The 27,884-nt window shown below is 37.4% G+C and overlaps 1 protein-coding gene across 1 annotated transcript in view; it reads right to left on the reverse strand.

Moving 5' to 3' along the window:
• The window catches only part of CLASP1 (cytoplasmic linker associated protein 1), a 416,010-nt gene that overhangs the window by 102,923 nt on the left and 285,203 nt on the right, over positions 1-27,884 (reverse strand). The window contains exons 23-29 of the mRNA XM_042780565.1: positions 27,386-27,489; positions 25,218-25,241; positions 23,490-23,734; positions 19,489-19,552; positions 16,110-16,273; positions 10,998-11,076; positions 9,827-9,970 (exon numbers count right to left, since the gene is read on the reverse strand). Coding sequence (XP_042636499.1) covers positions 9,827-9,970; positions 10,998-11,076; positions 16,110-16,273; positions 19,489-19,552; positions 23,490-23,734; positions 25,218-25,241; positions 27,386-27,489 — 824 coding nt within the window. The remainder of the gene's footprint in view (positions 1-9,826; positions 9,971-10,997; positions 11,077-16,109; positions 16,274-19,488; positions 19,553-23,489; positions 23,735-25,217; positions 25,242-27,385; positions 27,490-27,884) is intronic.

Here is a 27,884-nt window from a genome sequence, read left to right on the forward strand (position 1 = left end):
ATGTGGGATATCATCAAAAGGAATAACCTACGTGTCATCGGAATTCCAGAACAGGAAGAGACATATAAGACCACAGAGAACACTGTCAAAGATTTGTTGGAAGAGAATTTTCCTGGTAAGATGAAAGATGAGAATATATCCATTCAGGAAGTCCAACAAACCCCAAACAGGATAGACCCCAAAAGAAAATCACAAATACATATTATCATCAAACTTACCAAACCAAAGACAAGAAAAGAATACAAGAGCAGCACAGGAAAAACAAAAAGCTACTGCTAAAGAGGCAAAGAGGCCACATCTTCTGACCTCTAACCCCACAAAAGGAAGACAGAATCACCATCAGCAGCCCAAGGCCTATTCCTGCGAGGCCAGACATGCTGCCTCCCTCCAGCGCTTTCGTCAACACTGACACTAACTGTTCTTCCTGCAGCACCTCAACACCTTTCTGCTGGGTTCGATAATTCACTGCAGTGGCCACACAGAACTCACAGATTATGGGGTTTATTAGGGAAGCACCAGGCTACAATTCAAGTTCAGGAAAAATACTCAGCCTCTCTCAGCCCACCATCTCTCAGCCACTCTCCCAGCAATGCGTGTCTCTCTTAGCAATGGGTGTCTTTTGCATCTCTTTCCCAGCAGCATGTGTCTCTCAGGAGCACATATCTCTCAGGAGCACGTTTCTCTCAGCAGTAGGTCCTTCCAAGGTAGCAGTCAGAGAGACCTCTTCTGCCTCTAGGAGGCCTCCTTTTGAGCCTGGCAGAGTGGCCAAACTAACCAAACATAACATGAGAATTCTAAGTACCTGAGGGAGAGCAAACTTCCCAGAACATTGCTTTGTGCAACTTCCAACAGAAATACCCCAGGTGGATAACTTTTACAATCAGGAGCTCCTCAGTTGCTCACAGCAAATTCAACTATGGAGTTTACAAAGACTTACAGCTAGAAAAGCCATACCACATAATTTACTACACTGCAGTTACCTACAAGAGGCAACCATTAAGACTAAGCTTGGATTTCTCAACAGAAACCATGCAGGCGAGAAGACAATGGGATGGTATACATAAAACACAGAAAGAGAAAAATTTCCAATCAAGAATTACGTACCCAGCAAAACTGTCCCTCAAATATGATGTGTGAAATTAGGGCATTTCCAGATAAGCAGAAATTAAAGAATTTGTTAAAACCAACCAGACCAAGCTTACAAGAGATGCTAAAGGGAGTCCTCTGGACAGAGAAGCAACAACAGCCAACAACAACTGACCATTAACACACATGATGATATAACCCAGAAACCAACCCAGCTATGGAAGTATACAAAGTAAATAAGCCAACAAGATTGTAAACAGGGAACCAGAGGCAACAATTGACACATGAGGACAACTGCAAACCAAAAAGAGGGAAAAACCTGTGTCGTTATAGAACTTCTAGATGGTAGGGATGTCAAGACAACTACAAGATAGAATGGACTATTCTAAACATGGGAAGAAAACTATAAATCACAGGGTAACCTCAAAGAAAAATGATAAACTTTCACATCAAAAAAGGACCAGCATAAATATTCAGCAAATACTAAAACAATAGCAATGAAGGAAGTGATAACATAATTCATAAACAAAATGAGCTCAACATAGAAAATTATATGGAATAAAGAAATCGACACCACAAAAAAGCACATAACAAAAATGACAGCAACAAATTCATATTTGCCGATAATTACAAATCTGGCAAGGGACTTATCTCTAAGATTTATAGTGGAAGATTGGATGACCAAACTTTGGTACATACATATAATGGAATGCTGTGCAGCACTAAAGAATAATGTAGAGTCTGCAAAACACTGCATAATATGGATGAATTTGGAGGACATTATGCTGAGTGACATACGTCAAACACTGAAGGACAAATATAGTATTAGTTCATTGTCGTGGAGGATCAAGGAAACATTTATATATGGAGGGAAACTTTCTTTGTTGGTTTCCAGGGGTGGGAGGCGAGAGCAGGGAACACTGGAAAAAACAAAAAAACATCACTGAACCATTTCACTTTCGTTTTGTGTATTTCAGTGTACATAAATTATATTTCAATAAAATGCCTCAAAAAAAAAAATACAAGAACTGACAAAATATAAATATACAAAAAATTTGAAAGCATACCAAAACAGCAAATCCAAATCCAAAAAATTAATTCTAAGATTTTAGAAATAGGCCAACACATTTAAATGGCAAAGAAGTAGAACTGAATCAATAGAAGACAGAATTAGCAAGGGTGAAGACAAATTTTTAAATACTATTCTTTTAGAGAAACAATCAGAAAAAAAAAGATGGGAAAAAAAAATGAAGAAAGCCTAATAAGATTTATGTGGGACACTATCAAGAGGAATAACTTACTTTTTATAGGAAATACAGAACAGGTAAATACAAAAACTACCCTAGTAAGACAAGAAGGTCAACAAGCCTCAAACTGGACAGATCCCCAAATAAAATCACCAAGACATATCATAACCAAATTTTCTAAAATAAAACACTAAGAAATAATCCTGAAAGTAGCTTGGGAAAAACAAAAAGTTACCTACAAAGAGAAACCAATAAGACTAAGCTCTGATTTCTCATCAGAAATTATACAAGTGAGAAGATAATGTTGTTGTTGTTGTTATGTGCCGTTGAGTCGGACCGACTCATAGTGACCCCTCCTTGGGTTTCAGAGGCAGTATCACCATGGAAGTAAATTGCCCCATCTTCCTTCTGAGGAGTGGCTGGTGGGTTTGAACCACCAGCCGTCTGGTTAGCAGTCAAGTGCCTTAGGCACTATGCTACCACTATGCTACCAGAGCTCCGGCCCCCTACTTTATCAAGCATAACATCCTTCTACAGAGACTGGTCCCTTCTGATAACATGACCAAAGTATGTAAGATGAAGTCTGGCCATTTGCTCCTCTAAGGAGCATTCCGGCTGTACTTGTTCCAAGACGGATTTGTTCATTCTTCTTGCAGTCCACGGTATTTTCAATTTTTTTCAGCAACACCACAATACAAATGCATCAATTCTTCTTCATTTGTCCTTATTAACTATCCAGCTTTTACATACATATGAGGTAACTGAAAATACCATGGCCTCAGTCAGGTGCACCTCAGTCTTCAAAGTGACATCTTTGTTCTTTAACACTTTAAAGAGGTATTTTGCAGCAGATGTGCCCAGTGCAATACATCATTTGATCTGACTGCTGCTTCAATGGGTGTTGAGTGTGTTTACAAATAAAGTGAGATCCTTGACAACTTCATTCTTTTCTCCATTTATCATGATGTCACTTACTGGCCCAGTTGTGAGAATTTTTATTTTATGTTGAGGTATAATCCATACTGAAGACTGTAGTCTTTGATTTTTGTCAGTGCTTCAAATCTTCTATACTTTCAAGAAGCAAAGGTATGTCATCTGCCTATCACAAGTTCTTAATCAGTCTTCTTCCAATCTTAATGCCATGTTCTTCTTCATATAATGTCCAGTTTCTTTGATTATTTGCTCAGGATACAATCCCGATGCACACCTTTCCTTATTATAAATCATGCAGTATCCCCTTATTCTGTTTGGCAGCTTCTTGGTCTGTATACAAGTTCCACGTGAACACAATTTAGTGTTCTGTAATTTCCATTCTTCTCAGTGTTATCTGTAATTTATTATGATCCACACAACTGAATGACTTTGCATACAGGTAAACATCTTTCTGGTATTCTTTGCTTTCAGCCAAGATCTATCTGACATCAGCAATGGTATCTCATTCCACATCATCTTCTGAATTCAGTTTTAATCTCTGGCAATTGCCAGTCAATTTACTGCAGGAAATGTTTCTGAATTATTTTCAGGAAAATTTTACTTGCATGTGGTATTAATGATACTGTTTGATAACTTCCACATTCTGTTGGATTACTTTTCTTTGGATCAGGCACAAATATGGATTTCTTCCAGTTCTTTGGGCAGGTAGATGACTTCCAATTCTCTTGGCACAAACAAGTGAACGACACTGTTTGTTGAAACAACACTGCATCTACTTGTTGAAACATCTCAATGGGTATTCCATCCTTGGAACCTTGTTTTTCACCAATTCCTCAGTACAGCTTGGACTCTTCCTTCCGTACCATTGGTTCTTAATCATATGCTACCCCTGAAATGGCTGAATGGTGATCAATTCTTTTTGGTGCAGTGACTCTGTGTGTTCCTTCCATCTTCTTTTGATGCTTTCTGCATCATTCACTATTTTGCCCATTAACATCCTTCTCACCTTGAGAAAAGAAGTCATTAGGCTTGGGAACTCAGGATGACAGTCTTGGGGCACCATCAAGGTCAACTCGAGACATATTTTTTCTACAGGTCTCTCAGCTTAACAAATGCTGAGCATGTTATTCCCCTTTGATTTTCTAACTCCAGGTCTTTGCACATTTTATTATAGTACTTTACTATGTGTCTTCAAGCTGCCTTTTGAAATCTTCTGCTCAACTCTTCCACTTCAGGATTTATTTATTCCTTTTACTTTAGCTACTTTCAGATCCAGAATACGTTTCAGAGTTTCTTTTGACATCCATTTTGGACTTTTCAACTCTTCTTGTCTTTTATTTTTGTACTCATGCATAATGTTCCAGTGGTTTTTCAAACTGTAATTTTGGTGAAAGTTTACACAGTAAATTCATATTCTATATAATAGTTCATACATTTTGTTTCATAACATTGATTACAATTCCCATAATGTAACACCTCTCTTCCCACTTCCTCCTTGTACTTTTTCCTTGTGTCCTCCTTTCTTTCCTATGCAGTCCTGCCTCTGAGCTCTCTCCCTATGCAAATACTGCCCTTTTGATCTCCCATGGTTGATTGTTCTAGGGAGTGTACCTACCTGGTATAAATGTTCACTTCTATATGCCTGTTTATTGCTTGGCTAGAAGCCACGGGAATGACTTCAATTCCATGCCTGAAGGATGACTAGGGGCCATAGTCTTGGGGGTTTCACAAGTTTCTATCAGACCAGTAAGTCTAGGTCTTTTTGATGATTCTGAGTTTTGTTTCACATTTTTCTTCCACTCTATTAAGGATCTCCTGCACTGATCCCTTTCTGAGTGGCAGACAGTGGTAGCTGGGCACCATCTAGTTCTTCTGGTCTCAGGGTCATGTTGGATGAGGTTTGTATGGTCCAACTAGTCCTTCTGACTAATTGTTTCCATGCATTTTTTATTTTCTTCATTCTTTTCCACTCTGAGCGAGAGATAATTGTTACATCTTAGATGGCCGCTTGCAAGCTTTTAAGATACCAGCTGCTACTTACTAAAGTAGGATGTAGAACAATGCTTTTATGCATCACACTATATAAATTGCTTTCCTGTCTTTTTAATTACCTTTGCTTACTTTATGTATGGCATCCTTGATGATATCCCAGAATTTTTCTGAATCAGTCACTGGTGTTCAACGTGCCAAATCTATTATTCAGACAGTCCCTAAATTCAGGTGGGATACACTCAAGGTCATATTTTGGCTGTTATGGACTTGTTTTAATTTTCTTGTGCTTAAATTTAAATATTCATAAGTACAATTGATGGTCTGTTCCACAGTCAGCCCCTAGCCTTGTTCTGATTGATGATACTGAGCTTCTCCATTGTCTCTTTCCACAGATATAGTCTATTTGATTCCTGTGTATTCCATCTGGAGAGGGTGATACCCACATGTATAGTCATCATTTATGTTGCTGTAAAAAGGTATTTGCAATGAATAAGTCATTGTTCTTACAAAATTTTATCACGTGATCTCCAGCATCATTTCTATCATCAAGGCCATATTATCTCCCCAATAAGAATATTGATGTTTCTTCTTTGTTTTCAACTTTTGCATTCCTATCACCAATAATTACCAATGCATCTTGATTGCATGTGTGGTGAATTTCAAACTGCAGAAGTTGGTAAAAAAAAAAAAAAATCTTCACTTTCTTCACCTTTGTCTACAGTGACTGGTGCATAAATGTGAATAGCAGTAGTATTAACCGGTCTTTTCTTATAGACATATGGTTATCATCCTATCACTGACAGCACCGTACTTCAGGACAGATCTTGAAATGTTCTTTTTGATCATGAATGAGACACTGTGTTAGACTGGGTTCTCTAGAGAAACAAAACCAGTAAAGCTTATACATATATATAGAGAGAGAGAGAGAGAAATTTATCTTAGGAAAATGGTTCACACACTTATAGAAGCTGGCAAGTCCAAAGTTCTGGGTTCAAATGTCAAGCTGGAGGCTTTTCCAGACTCATGCAGCTGCAGGGGCTGAGGAGCTCAAGGCTCGCAGACAGTATATTGGCTGTTAACTCCAACGAATGAAGAATCCAAGATCTCCAGGCCGAATGGTGGATTGTTCGCTCACGGACAGTTGTAGGTAGCACAACAGAATCCCGATCCACAGAGGAATGTCTCTTTTCCCAGGATGTCCATAGATATACTGGAAGCAGGCCACACCTCTAGCAAAACTCCCTTTCAACAGACTGGCTGCTCAAAACATAATCATCTGCTCCCATCATGGGAATAACCACATCACAACAGCTTAAACCACACAGAATTGTGGTCCAGCCAAGTTGATACATAGCTCCAACTATCACAGACATCATTCTTCTTCAATTTGTCATTCAAGACATATGAGTATCCAATTAAAAATGGCCAATACCAGATCACTAATGCCTGTGATAATCATCTTTATGAATTCCATTTTCTTTTTGACAACTTCCAACTTTCCTACATTCATACTCCATGTTCTGATTATTAATGGATGTTTGCAGCTGTTTTTTCTCATTTTGAGTTGTGCCACATCAGTAAATGAAGGTCCCAAAAGGTTTACTCCATCTATGTTATTATGATCACCTCTGCTTTGAGGAAGGAGCTCTGGAGGCATAGTGCCTAAGGCATTTGACTGAGGTTTAAACCCACCAGCCACTATGTGTAAAGAAGATGGAGCAATCTACTTTCGTAAAGATTTACTGCTTCAGAAACTCAGTGGGGTAGTAACGAGTCAGAATTGACTCAATGGCAGTGAATTTGGTTTGTAGTTTTTTCCTGCTTTCAGGAGGCAGATCTTTCCCACGTTGTAGTGTGAGTGCTTTCCAGCCTGAGTCGCTCATCTTCTGGCACTATAGCATACATGTCCCACTGCTTTTCATAAGGTTTTCAGTGGCTAATTTTCCGTAAGTGTGTCACCTCTTTCTTCCTCCTACTATGTCTTAGGAAGACTTAAGCCTGCCATAGGAGACCTCCTCGTAGTCTGTCTTGGGAAGAGAAAGGAGTGAAAACTGCTAACTAGAGAGTAGATATGTATTACCTTGAGGAAAGGTAAAAGTATTATATTGTAAGGGAAAGAAGAGCAGAGTACGACCAAGGCAAAGGAAGACAATGGGGGGAGCACAAGAGTTAAAGGCAAAAATGGTAAATATCATCATCTGCAATAACAATACTCCATGAGTAGTCACAAAGATAGATACGTAAACTGAAAAGGTGTGGAAAGGCAAATGGGAGAATATACCCACAGAAATATATAGAAATATACAGATATAGATATAAATACACAGATTTCTACATATGTATCTATATGTGCTGCAAATGTACCTATGAATACAGTAGAGCATACAAAGGGCAAAACTATGAAAACTTCTTAGCTATGACTAAACACCTTGAGAAAAGAAGTCACTAGGCTTGGAAGCTCAAGATGATAGTCTCAGGGGGCCAAGATGATAGCCTCAGGGGGTATCATGGTCAACTGGCATAACATAATCCACAAAGAAAACATTCTACATTCCACTTTGGTGAGTACCTACTGGGGTCTTAAAAGTTTATAAGCAACCCATCTCAGATGCAATTATTGGTCTGCCTCCATCCAGAGCAAAGAAGAGTGAATAAAATCAAAGATGCAAGGTATTAGTCCAAAGAACTAATGTATCATACAAAGCCCAGCCTCTATGACACTAACACCGGAAGAAATAAATGGTGCCTGGCTACCACTGCTAACAGTTCTGATAGGGATTACAATAGGGGGTCCTGGATAGAGTAGGGAAAAATGTGGAATAAAACTCAAAATAATAAAAAGGACCAGGCTTATGGGTTTGACAGAGGCTGATGGACCCTCCCCACCCCTGACTATGGCCCTCAGATATACTTCAAAAGCCTGGAACTGAACTCACACCCGTGGCTCAACTTTCAGCAAAATGAGAGGCCTATAATGTGAACAATAAAACCAGAGAGCAATATAGACCTTAGAAAAGCAATCATATGAGCTGAAAAGGGCAGCATATGTTCAGGGATAATGCTCAGAAGGCAAACTGAATAGAAAGGGTAAACACAGGGAGGAAGTGAGAAGAGTACTATTACAACACAGGGACTGTAATCAGTGTGAGGAAACAAAATGAACTGTTGAATGGAAAACCAATTTGCTCTATAACTTTTCACCCAAATCACAAAAAAAAGTTAAAAACAAAAGAACAACAAAACACAGAAAAATAACTACTAAGTCTATTTAAAGAAGCTCTGGTGGCTTAGTGCCTAAGGCATTTCACTGCTAACCAGAAGGCTGGCAGTTCAAACCCACCAGCCACTCCATGGAAGGAAGATGGGCAATCTACTTCCATAAAGGTTTACTGCCTGGGAAACCCAAAGGGGGTCGCTACGACTAGGAATTGACTTGATGGAAGATTTTTTTTTTTTTCCTCAAGGCTATTTAAGGAATGCTGGCAGAAGGAAGACAGGGCAATCTACTTCTGTAAAGATTTACCACCTTGCAAACCCAATGAAGAGTCACTATGAGTCAGAATCAACTCAACAGCAGTGGGTTTGGTTGGTTTTAAGGAGCTCTGGTGGCACTGTATGTAAGGCTCTTGGCTGTTAACCAGACAGTGAGTGGTTCAAACCCACCAGCTGCTCCATGGGAGGAAAATGAGGTAATCTATTTCGGTAAAGATTTACAGCCTTAGAAACCCAATGGGTTCTGTAGTGATACTGCCTCGGAAACCCAAGGAGGGTCGCTATGAGTCAGGGCCGACTCGACGGCACACAACAACAACAACAACAATACCAACATGTTGTTCTGTTGTTTTTGCTACTGCTGTTGTTTTATTAGCACAAAAAAAAAAATTTGCTACTTTCCTGTGAAATGGCACATTGAGAGTTATGTAACATTGTAAAGAAACCCAAAACCCACTGCGATTGAGTCAGTTCCGACTTATAGCAACCCCACAGAACAGTGTAGAACTGCCCCAGAGAATTTTGGGCTATTAGGGCAGTTCAAAGAACATGAATCTACCTTCCCTCCTCAAAACAAAGAGAATGGGTTCCAAGTGTGGTATGTAACCGGAAGGGTTTTTTTTGCTCTAATTTTAAAGTCAAAAATCCATTATATCTCATTTCATGACAATTTTCAACCACATGAACCATGTGGCCAGGTAGCCCTTGACCTATGCAATTTCACCTTCAAAGTGCAATTCCACCTTCAAAGTTCATGCTGCAAAACAGATATAAGGAAGACAAATGTCCTTGTAATATAGTAGTTCTTCCATGTTATAAAATGGATGAAACAAGAGGCCTTAGAAACAATGGACCCATCATGCAAGAACTCAAATTTTCTTTTTAATATTCGAAGACTGCAACTGGGTAGAGTTGGAAAGAGAAGATAAGGGGCAGTAGCAAAGCCTTGGTTTTCACAGAAGAAGGAGGACAAAGATTTGTGTGTTGATGTGTGTGGGTGGTTTGCCAAGTTTCTCAATTTTTCTAGCACATGCCTAAGAAAGTTTGTAATTATACTTTAGATCTCTTGGACGTACCTTTCTCACGTCTGAACTCTTTGGTTCTGTTGTCCAGGTTATAATTCTAGAAACAGCAAGCCTTGTCTCACTAGAGTTTATAAAATCTGTTGGATCCATTTGCCTGGCCAGAGATTCAATGTATTTTAGGATTGCAACTTTGACCTGAAAGATCCAATAGTTACACAAACATTCAGTACACTTTATGAATCTTTTAATTAAAGGGGGACAGGGTGTCAGAGAAAAGCAAATGCTTGATTTGTGGGGGCAGGGTGTCGTGCTTTCTTCTGGATTTGTATTTCTACATAGAGGACATCAGTGCGAAAAAAAAAGCATGAAATGGCTGATAGGTAAGTCTAGAAACAGGGACTAACATACAGGTTGGGCCCCTTTTCTTTTGGATTTCTTGCCTGTGCTGAAAGGGTGCTCTGCCCCTCATTCTGCCACAAGAGACTTCCAATGTAGGAGTTCCTGTGGGAAGGCTGTGATTTCCAGCTCTGCCACTAACAGAGGGCAAGTTCAACTTTGCAGTTAGTTTTTCACACATACTAGGCAGTCCCTGCAAGCCAGATTTAACAGTACTAAAAAGCTGACTCTCTGCTGTAACTTGCCCTTGACTTCTCAATTGGTTTTACCCTAAGAAAAGGGCTATTATTTACTAGGCCCATCCTAAAACCCCAAAAGTTAGTATCAAAGAACAGGTGATGAACATGACCTATTTCAAACTAACATACATCTCTTAAATTTAGTCTTATTATAGGTATGATTTTTCCCAGCATTTAACAATTAATTTGCACGTCTTAAAATGCTAACATTAAAGAAACATTCAAAATTAGATACCTAACTCATCACATCAGACTGTCTTAATTTTCTAGTTTAAATATTAATTGTGAAATTAATATAAATGCTCATGAGGGTAAGAAATAACTGGAACTCTCATACATTGCTCTTGGGAATCTAATATGGTACAATCATTTTGGCAGTTTCTAAAACAGTTTAACATACACCTGTCCTAGGAACCAGCAATTCTACTCCTAGGTATTTAAGCAAGAAAAATGGGAACATGTCCAAAAAAATCTGTACAAGAATGCTCACAGTGGCTTTATTCATAATGGCGTAATAGTTATGTATAAAATATTTTAAGCAAATTTGAGCTCTATAAGTTGAATTTTAATGACAAATAGTTACCAACCTTGAGATTTGGAGTCTGAGTTTGATCCACAATAAATCTCATCAAAATGTTAAATTGTTGATCAAATGGAAAGGAATCCCTAGGTATAAAAAAATAACAGTGCTTGTTTTTAAAGAAAGATTCATTACAAAGAAGAATGTAAAATTATGAAAGAAATAAAAACATTCTGTTTTGGAAGTGTGTAATGTATGTAAAACCAAACTTGTTCACATTTTTAATGTAGTATTTTTAACTTATTATATATTAAAGTAATACATGTTTATATAGAAAATTTAGAAGAAGGAAAGAAAATGTTTAAATTTAAACTCCCACAACATGTACTAAATTTGCTTTGAGTAGGCTATTAAAAAAATTAATACCAAGTAATAAACTAAGGAAGATACTCTTACCCAACCTTCTAAGGGTCTGTTCGCCTTCTTCTCCAGCTACCCTTCTGAATAATGCTTATATGAAAACACTTTCAATCTCAAATCTTATTTCCACATCTCAACTAGGTGTTTACAGCTGACCTTGCTAGCTGTATTGTCCTCCTTGGATCTGGCTTAGTCATCACTTGGTGTTGTTGTTGTTGTTATGTGCCGTCGAGTTGGACCCGAATCATGGCGACCCTTCCTTGGGTTTCTGAGGCAGTATCACTATGGAAGTAGACTGCCCCATCTTCCTTCCGAGGAGTGGCTGGTGGGTTTGAACCGCCAGCCTTCTGGTTAGCAGTCAAGTGCCTTACGCACAATGCTACCAGAGCTCCTTAGTCATCCCTTAGGATCCTGTTTTGTATAGTTACCACTGCAAGAGTGAGATGCTCCGCAAAGAAAAATTCCCCACCCAGCCACAAAACACCCGAAGAGGCTTTGGGGCCTGAGAAGCCCCTTCTCATGCTCCATTTCTAGCCTGTTATTAATATAATTTCTTATAGCCATTTCATATCTTTCATTTAATCAAGCAACTCTAAGAGGCTCTTGGTTAGTGAAAGTCACTGCTCTTTCTCTTAAAGTGCTGTAATTACTAGTTATTATGGATGAAATTGTGTCTTCTCAAAAAAAAAAAAAATACGTGTGTGTGTGTGTGTGTGTGTGTGTCTGTGTCTGTGTTGGAATCCTACCCCATACCTGTAGATGTGATTCTGCTTGGATATAGGGGTTTTTTTAATGTTGATCAGACCATCCCTGAGTATTGTGGGTTCCAACTTTAGTCACCTCCGAGTTATAAAAAGGGCAGATTAGACAGAGATATGCACACACTATATGAGGCTAATCTAAAAGCCAAGGTCCGATAGAGCCTGGTGTAACCACTGAGACTATGGTCCCTAGCTGCCTTCAGGTCTGGAATTGAACCCACTCCTGTGGCTTCCAGCCAAACAATAGACAGGCATATGAGTTGAACATTTACCTTAGGCAGATACACTCCCTGGAGAGAACAATCATGGGAGAAAGAAGGGCTGCTTATGCACAGGGAGATAGCTCAGGGGGCAGGAGTGCATGGAGGAATAGACACCAGGAAAAGGTAACTATTGGGAGGAAGTATGAGGGGAGATGTTGCATTGTGGTAAATTGTGGTCAATGTCATGAGACAAAGTGTATGTGAGCTTGCTGTGTGGAAAGTCAATTTGCTCTGTAAACTTTCACCCAAATAAAAATTAAAAAGAAAGAAAAAAAAAAAAAAAAAAAAAATCTACAAGTCAAGGAACCAAGATATGCTTGGGTCTACCTATAAGGAAGTCCATGATTTAGAGTTTTAGTCTCCACAACTATAAAAAAATAAATTTCTGTTCTTTAATGCCACTCACCTGTGGTGTTTATGGTATAGCAGCACTAGCTAACTAAGACACTAATATTAGCTTAAAACTATATAATGGAAACTATGTGGATAATGAGGATATGACTTAGATACTAAGAGAAAAGATAATAAAATAAAAATTTTTACTACAATGGAGGCTAAGTAATTACAATAATTTGAGCTCTCGTAGACACTATTCTCAATCTACAGAATAAAGAGTATAGTAAAAAGAACATGGATATAGATTTTAATCTATAAAATGAAGCAACAGATATTTACCTCACAGACTGATTTGTAGATAAAATAATTTAATTTAAAATATATAAAGTGCATGGCACATACTAGGTGCCAGTACACTAGGTACCTAAGCACATACTAGGTATCATTATAATGACTGAAAAATAGTAAACTTGAGCAAATAGCATCCTGTTTGTACCCAGCAAGCTCTGAGGACCATGTCTGGAAGCTGTGTTTATGTTAATATATATGGTTAAGTCAGTCTTTGGTTTCTCTACTGATACAGCTAGGTTTAAGTAACTCCTATTGCCTACAAATTAAAGAAACAAGGTCAATAAACCACACACAAAATGCCTTTCTTTCTTCTGCATCAAGAGGTGTATGACAAATATATTTAACTTAACTGGTGTGTTTAATTAGAAGTATGCCCTGTTGTTAGGCATAAGCCAACGTGAAAGAAACAAAAACAAAACAAAACAAAAAAGATTAACAAGTAGGTCTATAACCTAAGGAACAGTTCTTAGTCATTACTGAAGCCTCCCTTCGCTTTTAATACTCACCGACTAATGATAGATAAGTTTTAGGATCTATATATTTCAGCTGCTGAGGAAGAAAAGGGTATAACGAAAATGCCTTAGGAAGTCAGACCAAATCTACTGATTAAGATTCTTAAATTCACCTAACTTATGGGTCAAATTTGCTCATAAATTTTTTTGGGGGGCCTTCACAGTAACATAAAAATTTTTGAATGTGTTATCTAAATCCACATTTCTGACTTTTCTTGAAAAGTCTGGCACCAGGGGGTCCCTATGCTAATATGGCCACAATTGACTATAGCTCTACAGCCCATCACATAACTTCTACCCATCTGCTTCCCTCATTTACATCAGCTGTATGAGCTGAGTGCTTGTTAGTCAAAGGCTAACCCTTTATAAACTCACTGCTATTTGGTGTACAACATATGCTAATTCCACTGAGCTTTATCATCCAAAAGAGGGATGAACTTTGAAAGCCTTATCACAAATAAAGTATATTGCTTTAAATCCACTGAAAATTAGAAGGAAAATCTATTTGGATAATAGAATTCTATAACACTGCAAATTATACAGAGATCTACAGAGTCTGACACCAAACAAAAATAGGTGGCATAACAGTGTAGAAAAACAAATATATGCCTTGAAGCTTGGATTCAAATTCTGGCTCTGGCTTACACTATGTGCTCAGGCAAATGGCAATCTCTGTGTGTCTCAGTTTCCTATTCATAAAAGGCAGAAAACAAAAGCACCCACCCACATATTTGTAAAGGCTGTTAAAGATTTAATGCTTGTAAAATGCTTACTGTCTAGCACATAAAAGTGCTCCATAAAAAGCAGCTGTTATTATCAATATTATTATTAAAGTATACATGATTTAAAAGAAACATTAAATCTTTAACAACCCTAGATTTTTTTTTTTGACTGCTAAAAGAAGGCTGCATGATTGAGTGGAAGGAATTCTGGATGAATACCAAGTATCTACACTGTACTTTACACATGACTTTATAGGTATAATTAAGGTTATTTATCAGAAGATCTTAAAACAGGGAGATTATCTTGCATTAGGTCTTTGAGTGGTACAGATGGTTTGTACTTGGCTACTAACCTACAGGTTGGTGATTTGGACACACCCAGTGACACTGTAGATGAATGCCACGGTAGTCTGCTTCCATAAAGATTACAGCCAAGAAAATCTTATGAACAATTCTACTCTGTAACACATGGGGGTCTCCATGAGTCCAAATTACTCGACAGCAACAGATACTTTTTAATCTTGGATTATTTGGATGTACATACCCAATACTTCTGTAGTGATACTGCCTCGGAAACCCAAGGAGGGGTCGCTATGAGTCGGGGCCGACTCGACGGCAAATAACAACAACAACCTAATAATATGAGTCTTTTAAAAGCAGAGAGTTTTCTCTGCCTAGCAGCAGCAGAAGAAATCAGACAGCTTCAGAGTCAGAGGAAATGCAGGTCGCCTCTAGGACCAGATAACTGCCCCCAGCTGACATGCTGCAAGGAAATGGGGCCCTCAGACCTATAATCACAAGAAACTAGATTCTGCCAACAACCTGATTAAGTATGGAAACAAATTTTTCTCCAGAGCCTCCCCAGCTGGTCAACACCTTGATTTCACAGCTTTGTGAAACCCTGAGCACAAAAGCCAGTCAAGCTCACCTGGACTTGTGACCTATAGACTTAGGAGCTAGTAAGTAGATTAAGTTACATTAAGTTACTACAAACTTAATGTAGTAATTTGTTACAAAGAATACAAAACTGCTTTCACTCCAGCTTGTAGTAATTGGTTCTTACAAAAGTCAATTTGCTTTTTCCGAGTGATCTGGGGTCATTTATTGCTCTTTTAAAACTCCACTCATGTGATACATTCCCCTCCATCTTCCACCAAATCACAACCAAGGAATTACTGCAAAGGATCCTAAGATAATTTAATTTCTAATACTCATATATTGAAGACCTAAAATAGGTAGTAGGTTTCCAAACAATGACAGCACAGTCAGCATTTTATACTTTTCTGAACACTGGCAGCTTTTTTCTTCCTCATAGTAGCAAGAAGAGTCACAACTGTTTTGAGTCTGTTACTAACCTTGAGCCAATAGAACATTAATTTCGAGACAGCTCCTGGACCACTGAGAACCCAGCATCACACACAGACACTTCACAGCAGATTTCACCATACTCTTACTGTTCCAATGTAACCTTTAAGAAGTCGAAATACTACAAGTACTGAGGTCTTCATAAAGATATAAATAAATATTTACAAAAAATTTTCAGAGAAGGGAGTTCACTTTCAAAGCTTTGCATTTCATTTTACATTTGTATTAAGCATTCACAAAAATAATGCCAACTCAAGGAAGATGCAGGCATTTCACCTCAAGGATAGGTAGGACATATTAACAAAAGTATTAAACAAGAGAATGTGGAAACTGAGTGAGAGAGTAGATAGATACTTGAGTGGGTGACAAAGGCCATGGGTAATGAAAGAGAATGGCAAGTAACCACCTGAGAGTCTTGTAACGTTAAAATGGTCTCCTTAAACACTTACCTTGTTATATCTAGGGCCTTCTGAACTTTTGCTTGTACAGATCCAAGTAAATCTGCTCCCATTTTCTTAAGTAATTGTGTGAGAAGAACAAAAAGCCAGTCTTGCAAGTCATCCTTATGGATGATTATAAAATCTACCAGAGTCTCCAGAAACATACTGAAAACCTAGAAAAGTGACACAAATGAAAGCCGTATAGTTCATACATTTATTTCATGATTTCCTCCAAAGTCTATAAAACATTAAAAGTGGCCATTTTGGCTTTGCCTAGACTTTTTTTTTTTTTTAAATAACACTTTCATTGAGTTTTTGGTGAACATTTACACAGCAAGTTAAGTTCCCATTTGACAATTTCCACACAAATTGTTCAGTGACATTAGTTACATTTATCACAATGTGTCAACATTCTTTCCTGTTCAGTTTGTTCCCCTTCCAATACTCTATAGTTTCCTTGTCTTCTTATTGTCTCATCTTTGCTTCTGAGTAACTGCTGACCTTTTTGTTTCATACTAATGGTTTTTAAGTAGGACTCTGATCTTATGGGTAATCTTTCCTTTGTGTACTACTCTTCTATGTCATTAACAGATGATCTCAGGGGGTAGGCTCAATTCTAGGTGTCTCAGGGCGATCATCTCAGAGAGTCCTCTGTTCTCTTACTGTTCCAATCTGACTTTTTTTCTAAATAAAGAATTTTAGTTCCACTCCATATTTTTCTCCCATTCTATCTGGAAACAACTATTGTGACCCTTGAGCAGACAGTCAATGCTGGTAGCTGGCACCACCTCGTTCTTCTTGTCTCAGGGTAAGTGAGGTTGTTTTGCTCAGATTCTTCTAACTCTCATAACACTGTTAATGATTGTTCATATTAAGAAGGTATATATATCATAGAAAATAGATTTAAAAAAAAGATTGGAACTTACTCTCTGTTGTGAATTCCACCGCAAAGCAGGCCATGCAACAAAACAAATTCATTGTTAGTCCACGGTGAATTAATAACATTTTCATGCAGTTTCTTAAAAAGGCTGAAAATTCTATAAACTGATGAAATTCTATCCTCTTTCTCAATGGTGTATTTGTTGTGTTCTGCTGAGCTGATTTTGACTCATAGTGACCCAATAATATAGAGCAGAACTGCCCCATAGGGTTTCATACGCTATAATCTTTTAAGGAAGCAGACTATCAGATCTGGAGTAGTTGGTGGGTTTGAACTGCTGACCTTTCCATTAACAGCTGAGCACTTAACCATTATGCCCTCAGGGTTCCTTTCTCTCCATATAGGCCTTTAAAATTCAGTATAGAGAGGAATTAACTTTGCTGAAAGTATGAGTTTAATCCTGGGGGCCTATCTTTGTTCTTTCTTTTTTTTCTATTTCTTCCTTAAAAAAAAAAAAAAAACCTTTTAATGTCCTAATCCTATACTATTATTTTTCATTAGTTAGTATTCAACAAATAAGATGAGCCAAAACCTACTCATTGTTGTGTAGGAAAGTTTTCATTTTAGGCAGCTATTTTTGATATATGCCAGTTTCAGATATTATAAAGTTATAGAAGACTATGGTTTAGAATAAAAGACTGACAGTTCACATTTTTCTCATCCTGCTGTGTAATCATTAGCACTCTCTAAGGCAAAACTCATTCTACAGTGGCATATCCCTGAAGCATTTTCAGAGAGAGAAGTATGCATTTCTCTACCATGTTAATTAGACTTATACTACCTGGGCAACCCATCAATTATATACCTATTAAGTTCTAGCACAGCAACTATTTAACACCAGGGGTCTTCTTATGACAACTTAGAAGAATGTAAATGAGTCCCAGCTGTGGGATTCCTGGCAAATATTAACTAAACTGAGACCTCCAAACTCACTGTACAAGAGCCTTCTGATGGAAACAAATTTCCTCCTTTATCCTCACATTCTGGTTCTGAATCAGCAATCTAGAGGTGATAGGTAACAGAAATTTCATCAATGTCCAAAACCATCTGATATCCCTTATGTCGTAAATCTTCTTAATCGTATTATACTTATACTGTGATTCTTAATACTTTTAAGATTAACTTAGAGAAAAGTCTTGATAATCATTATTTTAACAGGTATTTTAAAGGGTCTTTAAAGTCAATCTTTCTTGGATTTTATTAATACTGTTCATGTTAACTTGGCTGTGAGGGGTCAGTAATGGATTTTAACACACACTTCAAGACCACTGAGTGAAACAACTCAACAGTGGTGGGGGTGGGGGTGGGGAAAGGAGAACCCCTTCATTTGTTTCTCTAAGGTGGCACAAGAATCTCAAAAGGCAGGGGCCACATCTCTAACCCAGAGTAGGTACTCAGCAAACGAAGACTGTTTGTATGGATGGTTGGATATTTAAAGGACAATTCCTATAGTAAGGAAGGCTAAGGAAGGAAAGGACATCACAGAATCTGGTTGGCCTCTCTAGCTGTCAACAGTTTCTCTCTCCCAACATGATCTGGAAGATACCTTTTTCACTAGGAAAGCTGTAGTATAAGAAAGTCAATCCTGTGTGTCAAACATTTAAGATCTGCTTATACTATTTTAAGGTTCTATCAATTTCTATATTTTAGTTTCTGTCAGATACCCAGTCTTTACCTTTCTTCATAACCCTGTTTTGTTTCTCTAAAAAAATCTAGCAGCCTCTAAGGACTTCTTGCCAAACAACGGTATATATTTAAAATCGACTCCAAGTAAACTTTTGTAAAGGGTTCCACTTTCAGCACAAGTCCTAAAGAGGGCCTTGTTCCACATTCACAGCTGTTTTCTCTTCAGCAGGGATACTCTTGCCAGAAAGAGAGTCCTCAGTCTCAATGCTCCCCTGCCCCTGGGAGTATGGGTGCTGGCTAAGTGACCGTCTCTTTTAGATCTTGAGGATAGCAAAATTCTATTTGAGAAATAACTTAACTTGGTTCTTCAATAAATCCATCAGATAAATGCTTCTATTTTCTATCCTTTGTAGAAATATTCTATACTGGTTATAAAAAACAGAAATTATACACTTGATTATTTTCTTTATGACTGTAATTTAAAATGTGCTACATTAAAAGTCTTACATAAGGCTATATTTTAATATACCACATTTTAAATACTTAGCATACTAGTTAGTTAGCTAATAGGAGAGGCTCAAAAATATTTGTTGAGTACATTAAAGACTACATTAAAGTCCACTTTAACTTGAAGTTTTATGGATGTCAGAATTTTCCAAGAACTGCATTTTAAAATATGGAACATGCAATATTGTTGAAATTGGTGTTAAATTTGTAAGGTCTGAACTGCATATGGGCAATTAACTCTCACTCTTAGGTAGTGTATTCCACAGCTCACATACGCATGCAGACAGGAACATAAGACATCATTCCCAGACTCACCTTGCTATGAGGGTCAGCAAACATCCGGGTGAAAATCTCACACAATCTTTTCAATTCTACTCGACTAGAGGAAATAAATGAATTTAATAAACCAGTACTGCATTTGTTACAGATTTGCTCTTTAAAATCCTCTGGTTTTAGTCAACTACACAAGATTTACATAATTTATATTTATGTGACTAATTTTTTCACAAACAAATTACCTTATTTAATTTGTGATGAAACTAAACAGGAATATGAAACCATGATAGTTTTGCTCTTGTTTTAAGATGAGGGAACTGAGACTCTGAGAATAACTTACCCAGGCTCATACACCTGGAAGTGTGGGGCAAAGCCAAGAGCCAAACAGCATTCATTTCATCCAGGTCACTTTTCCACCTTCCAACAATTAAAAGATAATGAAATGAACTAGAAAAAACTATGTGTTTCAGACCTGGATTTTAGTATCAGTTTTGTTATGACAAAGTACTCTGCTGTCTTTAAAGCCCTACTTTCCTCATTGGTCAAACAGGATAAAAGCTCCTTCCCATGGCTGCTGGAAGGATTAAAGTATGTCTGACCTACCAAGCAAACATTCATATCATGTTAGTGCTCTTTGCCTTTGCTTAACTGTACTATTTGAGTCCTCCTACTCTTACTTTAGGAGCTCTGGTAGCATAGTGCCTAAGGCACTTGACTGCTCACCAGAAGGCTGGCGGTTCAAACCCACTCCTCGGAAGGAAGGTTGGGCAATCCTACTTCCGTAGTGATACTGCCTCGGAAACCCAAGGAGGGGTCGCTATGAGTCAGGGCCGACTCGACGGCAAATAACAACAACAACACTCTTACTTTAGGAGCTCTGGTAGCATAGTGTCTAAGGCATTTGACTGCTCAACCAGAAGGCTGGTGGTTCAAACCCACCAGCCACTCCTTGGAAGGAAGGTTGGGCAATCTACTTCTGTAGTGACACTGCCTCGGAAACCCAAGGAGGGGTCACTATGAGTCAGAATTGACTCGATGGCAGTGAGTTTTTACTCTTACTTTAGGGCTTGATACAAGTATCATTCATCTTACTCCAAATTACCATTAAGTAATGTCCCCTCAGTCAGACAATGGAGGAGGTTAAATGATCCTTTAATAATAATAATACAGTCTAGATTATACCAATGCTGATCAGCAGATTTCTAGAGATTACTCAATGCATATTGGTGAACACTAAGAATCAAGAAAATGAGATCAGCAAGAATAAACAGATTCTTGAAAAACAATGACATTTTATTTTTTAGACAGATCTCTAGATTGTCACAGATTATCTACATTTCAAGAAGGCAAATGATAGAACCTCTCATGACATCTTCATGAACAGAATGGAATAATGAGGGGCGAAAAAAAACTTCAGTAGGGTATAGTCAGATTAGGGTCTGTGGGTGGCATGAATAGTTTGTGGCTTGGCTATTAACTGGTATGTTGGAGGTTCAAGCACACGTAGGGGCATTGTGAAAGAAAAGTCTTGCCATCTGCTTCTATAATGCTCACAGTCAAGAAAACCCTAGGGTGCTCAGTTCTACTCTGTGATATATGGGGTCACCAAGAGTCACATCAACTTGATGGCAATGGGTAGTCAGACTGACTGAAAAGCCACACTCTAACCACTCTGGTTTATTAGTCAAAGCTCACTTAGGTTTACAAAATTTACAAAGGACTTCCATCTGTGACAGTCAGCTTATCTAGTTCCCAGATAATATTTTAATCTTTTAAAACAAAAAAAAAAACCCCAGAGAATATTACATACTGTTTTTCATGTATTCTAAATTGCCTATGTTTTCACATTTTAATATCCCTATAATTGAGATTCACCTTATAATCAAAGATATTTTAGTATTATGGTTTAATGAGCATATCTTCTTAGAAGGATACAAAATGGCGTGTCAATCAATGATGCTTTGTTGTTGCTGTTGTTATGTGCTGTTGAGTGGGACCCAACTCACAGCGACCCCTCCTTGGGTTTCTGAGGCAGTATCGCTGCGGAAGTAGATTGCCCCATCTTCCTTCCGAGGAGTGGCTGGTGGGTTTGAACTGCCAGCCTTCTGGTTAGCAGTCAAGTGCTTTAGGCACTATGCTACCTTAGAGCTGATGAAATATGGTCTAAATACAATTTCAATATGTATGACACAAGTTCATTTCAGATAATGTATGAAATTCAGATACCAAAAAAAAAAAAAAAAAGCAAAAATACTAGTCCTGGCGGTTATACTGCTATTATTTTGGAGTACTTCATTTTACTGTCTCCTTACTATGCACATTTGTAAGCAATATAAATGATTTTCTATTTATTTTTAATAGTATTTGTGTATTTAAAAATTCTATAGATTACCTTTCCATTTAACATTATTTAAAATATAATCCAACAGCAGTAAAAAAAAAAAAAATTATTGTGATTAAGAACAGAATTATGAAATTAGAATGCCTGCCTGTATTACTTAACTGATTTGGATAACCTCTTATTTAACCTCTGGGTGTCTCAATTTCCTCATCTTAAAATGAGGGTAATAATGGCACCTGAAAACAATGCAGGATTGTTTTCAGGATTACATAAGTAAACACTGACAAAATACTTAGAAACGTACTTACCAGTCATCTTACTATTATATATTGGAGTTATTTCCAAATTTTCAGTTATAAAAATGCTCTATTAAGAATCTTTATACATTTTTGTCCTAGGAGTAGAACTACTTAGCTAAAGGATACAAACACTTTAATGATTTTTCATAAATAATGAGCAGATTCACTATCTGTAAGAATAAGATAGTTGAGTCACTTGTGCTTTCCAAAAATCAAGTGTTTCAATGGACACAATAGGAGCTATAGTTTCAGGCTCACTCTAAGTTACTTTTCTTAAAGGAGTATCAATAGTCAAGGTGTTTTCTATAGTCTTAGTTTCTAATCATAATAGCTGTTAAGATAAACTGCTGATGTGATTACTGGTATAGACTGAATTGTCTCCAGAAAATATATGATGTAAATCCTAACCTCTATGTGTATGGTTATAATCATCCCATTTGGTAAAGGGCTGTTTTGTTACGTTAACAAGGCAGGATTAGTATAGGGCATGTCCTAAATTAACCTCTTTTGAGATATAAAGGAGATTAAACAGGCAAGCAAAAGAAGCAAAACTGGAGGAAGACTGATGCCAAGCCACGTGGAGGCACCAGGAAACAAGATGACAAGACAAAGACTTTCCCTCAGAGCTGACAGAGAGAGAAACGCTTCCCCTACAGGCAGCACCCTGAATTCGGAGTTCTTGTCTCCCAAACTGTGACAAAATAAATTCGTTTGTTAAAGCCACCCACTTGTAGTATTTTTGTTATTACAGCACTAGATGACGAAGACTACCACCTAATAGAAACTGTGTTCCCTAATTAATTGCTATTATGAAACTGTGTGCACCTAGGAAAAAACACTCTCCACACTAGCACCCAAATAGATACCTATGAATCTACAGAAAATACACAGGCCTTAAGCCTAAATTCCATTAGGTCTAACAACTTGCTACAAATATTCCCTGATGACTCTGTAAAGATTATCATAATAATAATAGCATAATCAAGGGGCTTGGTTTCCTTTGGCCACTAATTAGGAGTTTAGACTAAGACTGGAATCAATTTCTCCAGGACCCTGAAGTATAACGAACAGTACCAACCTGTGGAGTTGTATAATTTTATTTTTAACCTAAATTGCAAACTGTACCAAAATTTCTCAAATAACAATACCTACTACACAAAGGGGAGCTACAGGGAATGAAATGTTTCATAAAACCTAATAAATTATAAACTGTTGGCCAGGTATTTCAAAGCCTCTAGGTGGCAAAGACTAAATCTTAGTAATTTTAGTACCGTCAGTGTCTGCACCAGCACCTCCAACTATGTAAGGGCTCTGCGTAAATGACAGGGATTCAGTTTAAGTGCCTGTTGAGTATGATATGGTTTGCAATCTTGGCTCACAATTTTTGCCCCTATCCTCACCTCAGTGTTCTTTGGCTCTTCAGTAAGTTCTGCAGGCCTAGAAGCCCTTCTTTCCTTTCTGACCAGTTTGAACTTGCACAGTGGTTGAGCACTTCAGCCACATCCTCAGTCTGCCGTAGGTAATGGGGAATGCCACCGTTCCTAGAGCCATATGAGCGCTCAGAGCAGACACTTGAGGCATCACTGTTGGCATCATCATCAGAATACATTCCATAGGGCTCATATCTCCTCCTCACAGGCTTCTTCTGCCAGATCCAATGAAGGATTGGGGTGTTTGAAAGAGAAATGGAAAACCAAAATAGGTTTACATGAGTCACACCAATAAAAATTAACAACAAAAGTTCAAATGTAAAAAGATTAAAAGATTCACACACACAGGAATACACACACACACACACACACAAACACATTTTTCCTGTGCTCATAGGTCAGGGAAATGAAAACAGAAAAGTCTTCCAGGAGGTGGAATAGGTATAAGAATAGCAATCTTTAGCAGAGGGGCAAGAATATGATCTCTAGTGTACATGAACTTCATAATAATACAGACTCGTGTCATAAGCCTCCTAATTCTTTCTGCTTCTGTTTCCCCGTATTTAAGACAGTAATAATTAAACCTTTCTCAAAGGCTTGTTGTTAGCATTAAATAAAAGAATATATTTAAATAACCCAGCTCAGCACCTGACACATTGCAGGTATGTGTACCCACCAACCCCCCAATCAAAAGCAATGTATTTTGAGCATGGTTTATGGGTAAACTTGTTTGAATATTCATACTGCCTTAAAAAAGCCTGAAATTTAAATGTCAGTGGCAAAAATATCCTATATAAAAGGATTCTTAAATTATTCAAGCCACTTATATTAAGAAAGGGTTAAAGTTTTTCAACACATAAGCTGCTTCAAAGTAGACAACATTGGCTGCTTCATTAATTTCTCTTACCCTGGATACAGAACTCTAAGTTAAACCTGTAAGTAATATAAACCAAACCCAGTGCTATCAAGTCGATTCCAACTCATAGCAACCCTATAGGACAGAGTAGAACTGCTTCATAGAATTTCCCAGCTGCAAATCTTTACAGAAACAGACTGCTACATCTTTCTCCTGAAGAGTGGTTAGTGGGTTCCAACTGCCAACCTTTTGGTTAGCAGCTTTAACCGCTGTACAACAAAGCCTATGTATAATATAGTAATGGCTAGATAAGCTTAGGTAGATAAGCTTGATAAAATTAATGAAATACAACTTCTCTAAAATTGTAACAAATAGTTACTGCCTTAAATTGTATGAATGCAGTTCTCTAATAATATGCCATATACATAGATCCCAACTTGTTCAGAATAATTCTGCCGTATGGTTATTGTCCCAGTATAATTATTAATAGCACACTCTTTCACTCTCTAATGCACTTTGTTTGGACAATGTGATCATCCTACTTTATATATAAACTAAATGCCTAAAATGAGAAAAATGTCAAATGAATTCAATCATGAAATAATAACAATAATAGGAAACACTAATAGGAAGAATAGAGTTTGAGATTCAAAATAAATACCAAAATATATAAATAATTTGACTGATTCCATGATTAAAGCAAAAGCATCATTAGATTCAATAAAATCATAATTCAAAATTTCTTTACTACTACATTTTTGGTTGATTTCACTAGCTCCTAAAGGAAATATATTTGCAACAGAAAAAATAAAGTTGTAAAACAAAAGTTATAGCACTAGTACCTTGCTCCTGGAGTCTCCTAACAGCTGTAGGCAGGAAAATATTGAAGGATGGGGAAAAAGCATAGAGAATTATGTCAGAAGCATATGTAGGGATTGTTCTTGCAACAAAAGTATAGCAAAAATATTTTAGCAAACCAAAAATATAGGTTAGCAGGCATTTCATACCAAGCAAATAATAATAAAGCAAGCTTTCAAGATGGCATCTCCTACCATCTCTTACAGGACCTTTCCAATACTTGCTTTAATTGTTTGCCAAAACTCTCTCCATACCAGTGAACACATTTCTATCTATGAGGTCACTGTAATTTTATTATCTAGTCTGTGAGGCAATGATTCTATACCATTCCTGTACTCTATCTAGTCCTGAAGCAGAGCATTTTCAGGGACCAAGCAGTCTGGAGAAAAAGCAATAGGAGCAGCTATTATCCAGGATCTGATTTATGGCATGAGTGTAACAGGAGCAAGAGCGCAGAAAAAGAGCTCAACCTTTATGTAGTTCTTAAGGAATGAAGAATTCCCCCACCTTAACTAAAAGTTCCATCATTTCCCACCTCTTTAACCTCCATTTCCTAAGGTCTCTGAGTAAATAAGAAACAGATTCCAAATGCTGCTTGGAAGGAGAAATAGTTTCACAGAATTCTGTTTCAGCTCTTGAATCAAGATAAATCCATGGTTATAGCAATTACCCTCAACTGTAGTTCCTTCTAGAAAAAGAAACCCTTCTATATATAAGGTTTATGAATATAGTTGGCTAGGGAGTCCTTGCCTATAGGGAAAGCATCCTAAGATGGGCAAACTGCTTGCTCACAGATGTTCAACAAAGAAATCTGACTAAGAACAAATGAGGGAGAGAAGGGAAAGGATGAGTTAGATTCACTGCAGCCATGGACTATAAAATTTTGATCAGATGAAACATAAAAAGTCCAGGGTCTGAAAATCTTTTTTTTTTCCTTACAAGAAATAAATCTTAAAACGACAAAAGCACAGCCAGACATCGGAAAGTTCTAAATAATATCTATTTCAAATGCTAAGCACATAAACCAAAATATGCAAGATGCTGTATTATTACTAGCTGAAATGCACTTTAAAAAGGAATCCTCAAAAAGACTACAAGTTGATCTTACCAAGGAACCACAAATTAAAGGACCTCTGATCATTTGATAGAACCAAACAAAAAACAAAACAATACACCCCACACCACCACCAAGTCGATTCCAGCTCATAGTGACCCCCACCGGGTTTCCAAGGAGATAAATCTTTACAGAAGCAGACTGCCCAGTCTTCCTTCCTTTCATGACACTCTTTTTAAAATATTACATTATAACTAAGCAAAAACACATTCTGCCAGTGTTTTAGATCCTCAAAAAACTGACCTAAAATTCAGAAACGTTTTCTTAAAATTGACCTAAGGATCCAGTTAAATAACAACAAAAAAAATAAAAGAACATGGATCAACTACTGAGGTAACAGAATAAATGTAAGATTTTCATACAGCAAATTTTATTACCTACTAGTAAAGCAGTATGTTTAGACTATGGCCAGACTTCATCTTTCATACTTTGGTCATGTTATCAGGAGGGACCAGTCCCTGGAGAAGGATATCACACTTAGTAAAGTAGAGGGTCAGTGAAAAAAGGGAAGACCCTCAACGAGATGGATTGACACAGTAGATGCAACAACAGGCTCAAGCACAGCAATGATTATGAAGATAGCACAGGACTGGGCAATGTTTGATTCTGTTGTAAGAAAGACTGCTATGAGTTGAAACCAACTCAATGGCACCTAACAACAGCATGCCATCAAAGTCTGTTAAGAATGAAAGCAAGAGAATGGAAAAAAGGAAATGCTGAAAAAACATGGATTAAAAAGAAGAAAAAAAAAAAGCCCAATGACATCTGAAAATTCAATGTCATCAAAACTTCACTTATACAGAGGAAAATAGATGAGAAATATTTTATGCTAGTATTTTCTGAAGTCCAACTTTCACTTATGTGCAGAGGTAAAAGTTTCAGAAGAAAGCTAATTATATAAATTTACCTAACATGTACACAATTTTAAGAGTGTCAAAGATGATTTAATCACCATATTTGAGGCACTTTCCTGTTAGGACTGAGAATAACACGGATGAGTAATTCACAGAGACTCAGTGCACATACTGTGCCTCTTACCAAAGCATCAGCAACTGCAGCTTCAAGATCTGTACTTGTGCTCAAAACTCTCATGGCATTCACAGAACCAGGTATCCTTCCTGGCTGTCCAAGCCCAAATCGGTCTATTTAAAAAACAAAAGCAAAAGAGATGCCACTTTAATCCAACTTCTCTCAGTTCTTTGCAAGGGCTCATGCCTTTTCCCAAAACTGGACAGAGGTACTAAAAAATCTCTAATCAATTTTATCTACACTTGACTTGTGTAGAGTCTGTGGCAGAGTTTAAATTGTACACATTTAATACTTATGCCACAGAGCACCCTGTCAATTAAAACTGTTAATAATATTTGATCATTGAAATGGTCTAAGATAGGGAAGAGAAAAGGGGGCTTTATATGGAATGGAGCTTGGTTATGATTTAAGTCTTTTAATCTATTTAGGCTTTCTCTCCAGAGACAAGTGGTTTTGATGTTCAGTCAAGCTAATTACAAAGCTTATGGCTTGACAAATGAGTTCCAAA

The sequence above is a fragment of the Orycteropus afer genome, unplaced genomic scaffold (genome assembly GCF_000298275.1).
Source record: "Orycteropus afer afer isolate SDZICR_OR568_19922 unplaced genomic scaffold, OryAfe1.0 scaffold00004, whole genome shotgun sequence".
Taxonomy (NCBI): Eukaryota; Metazoa; Chordata; class Mammalia; order Tubulidentata; family Orycteropodidae; genus Orycteropus; species Orycteropus afer.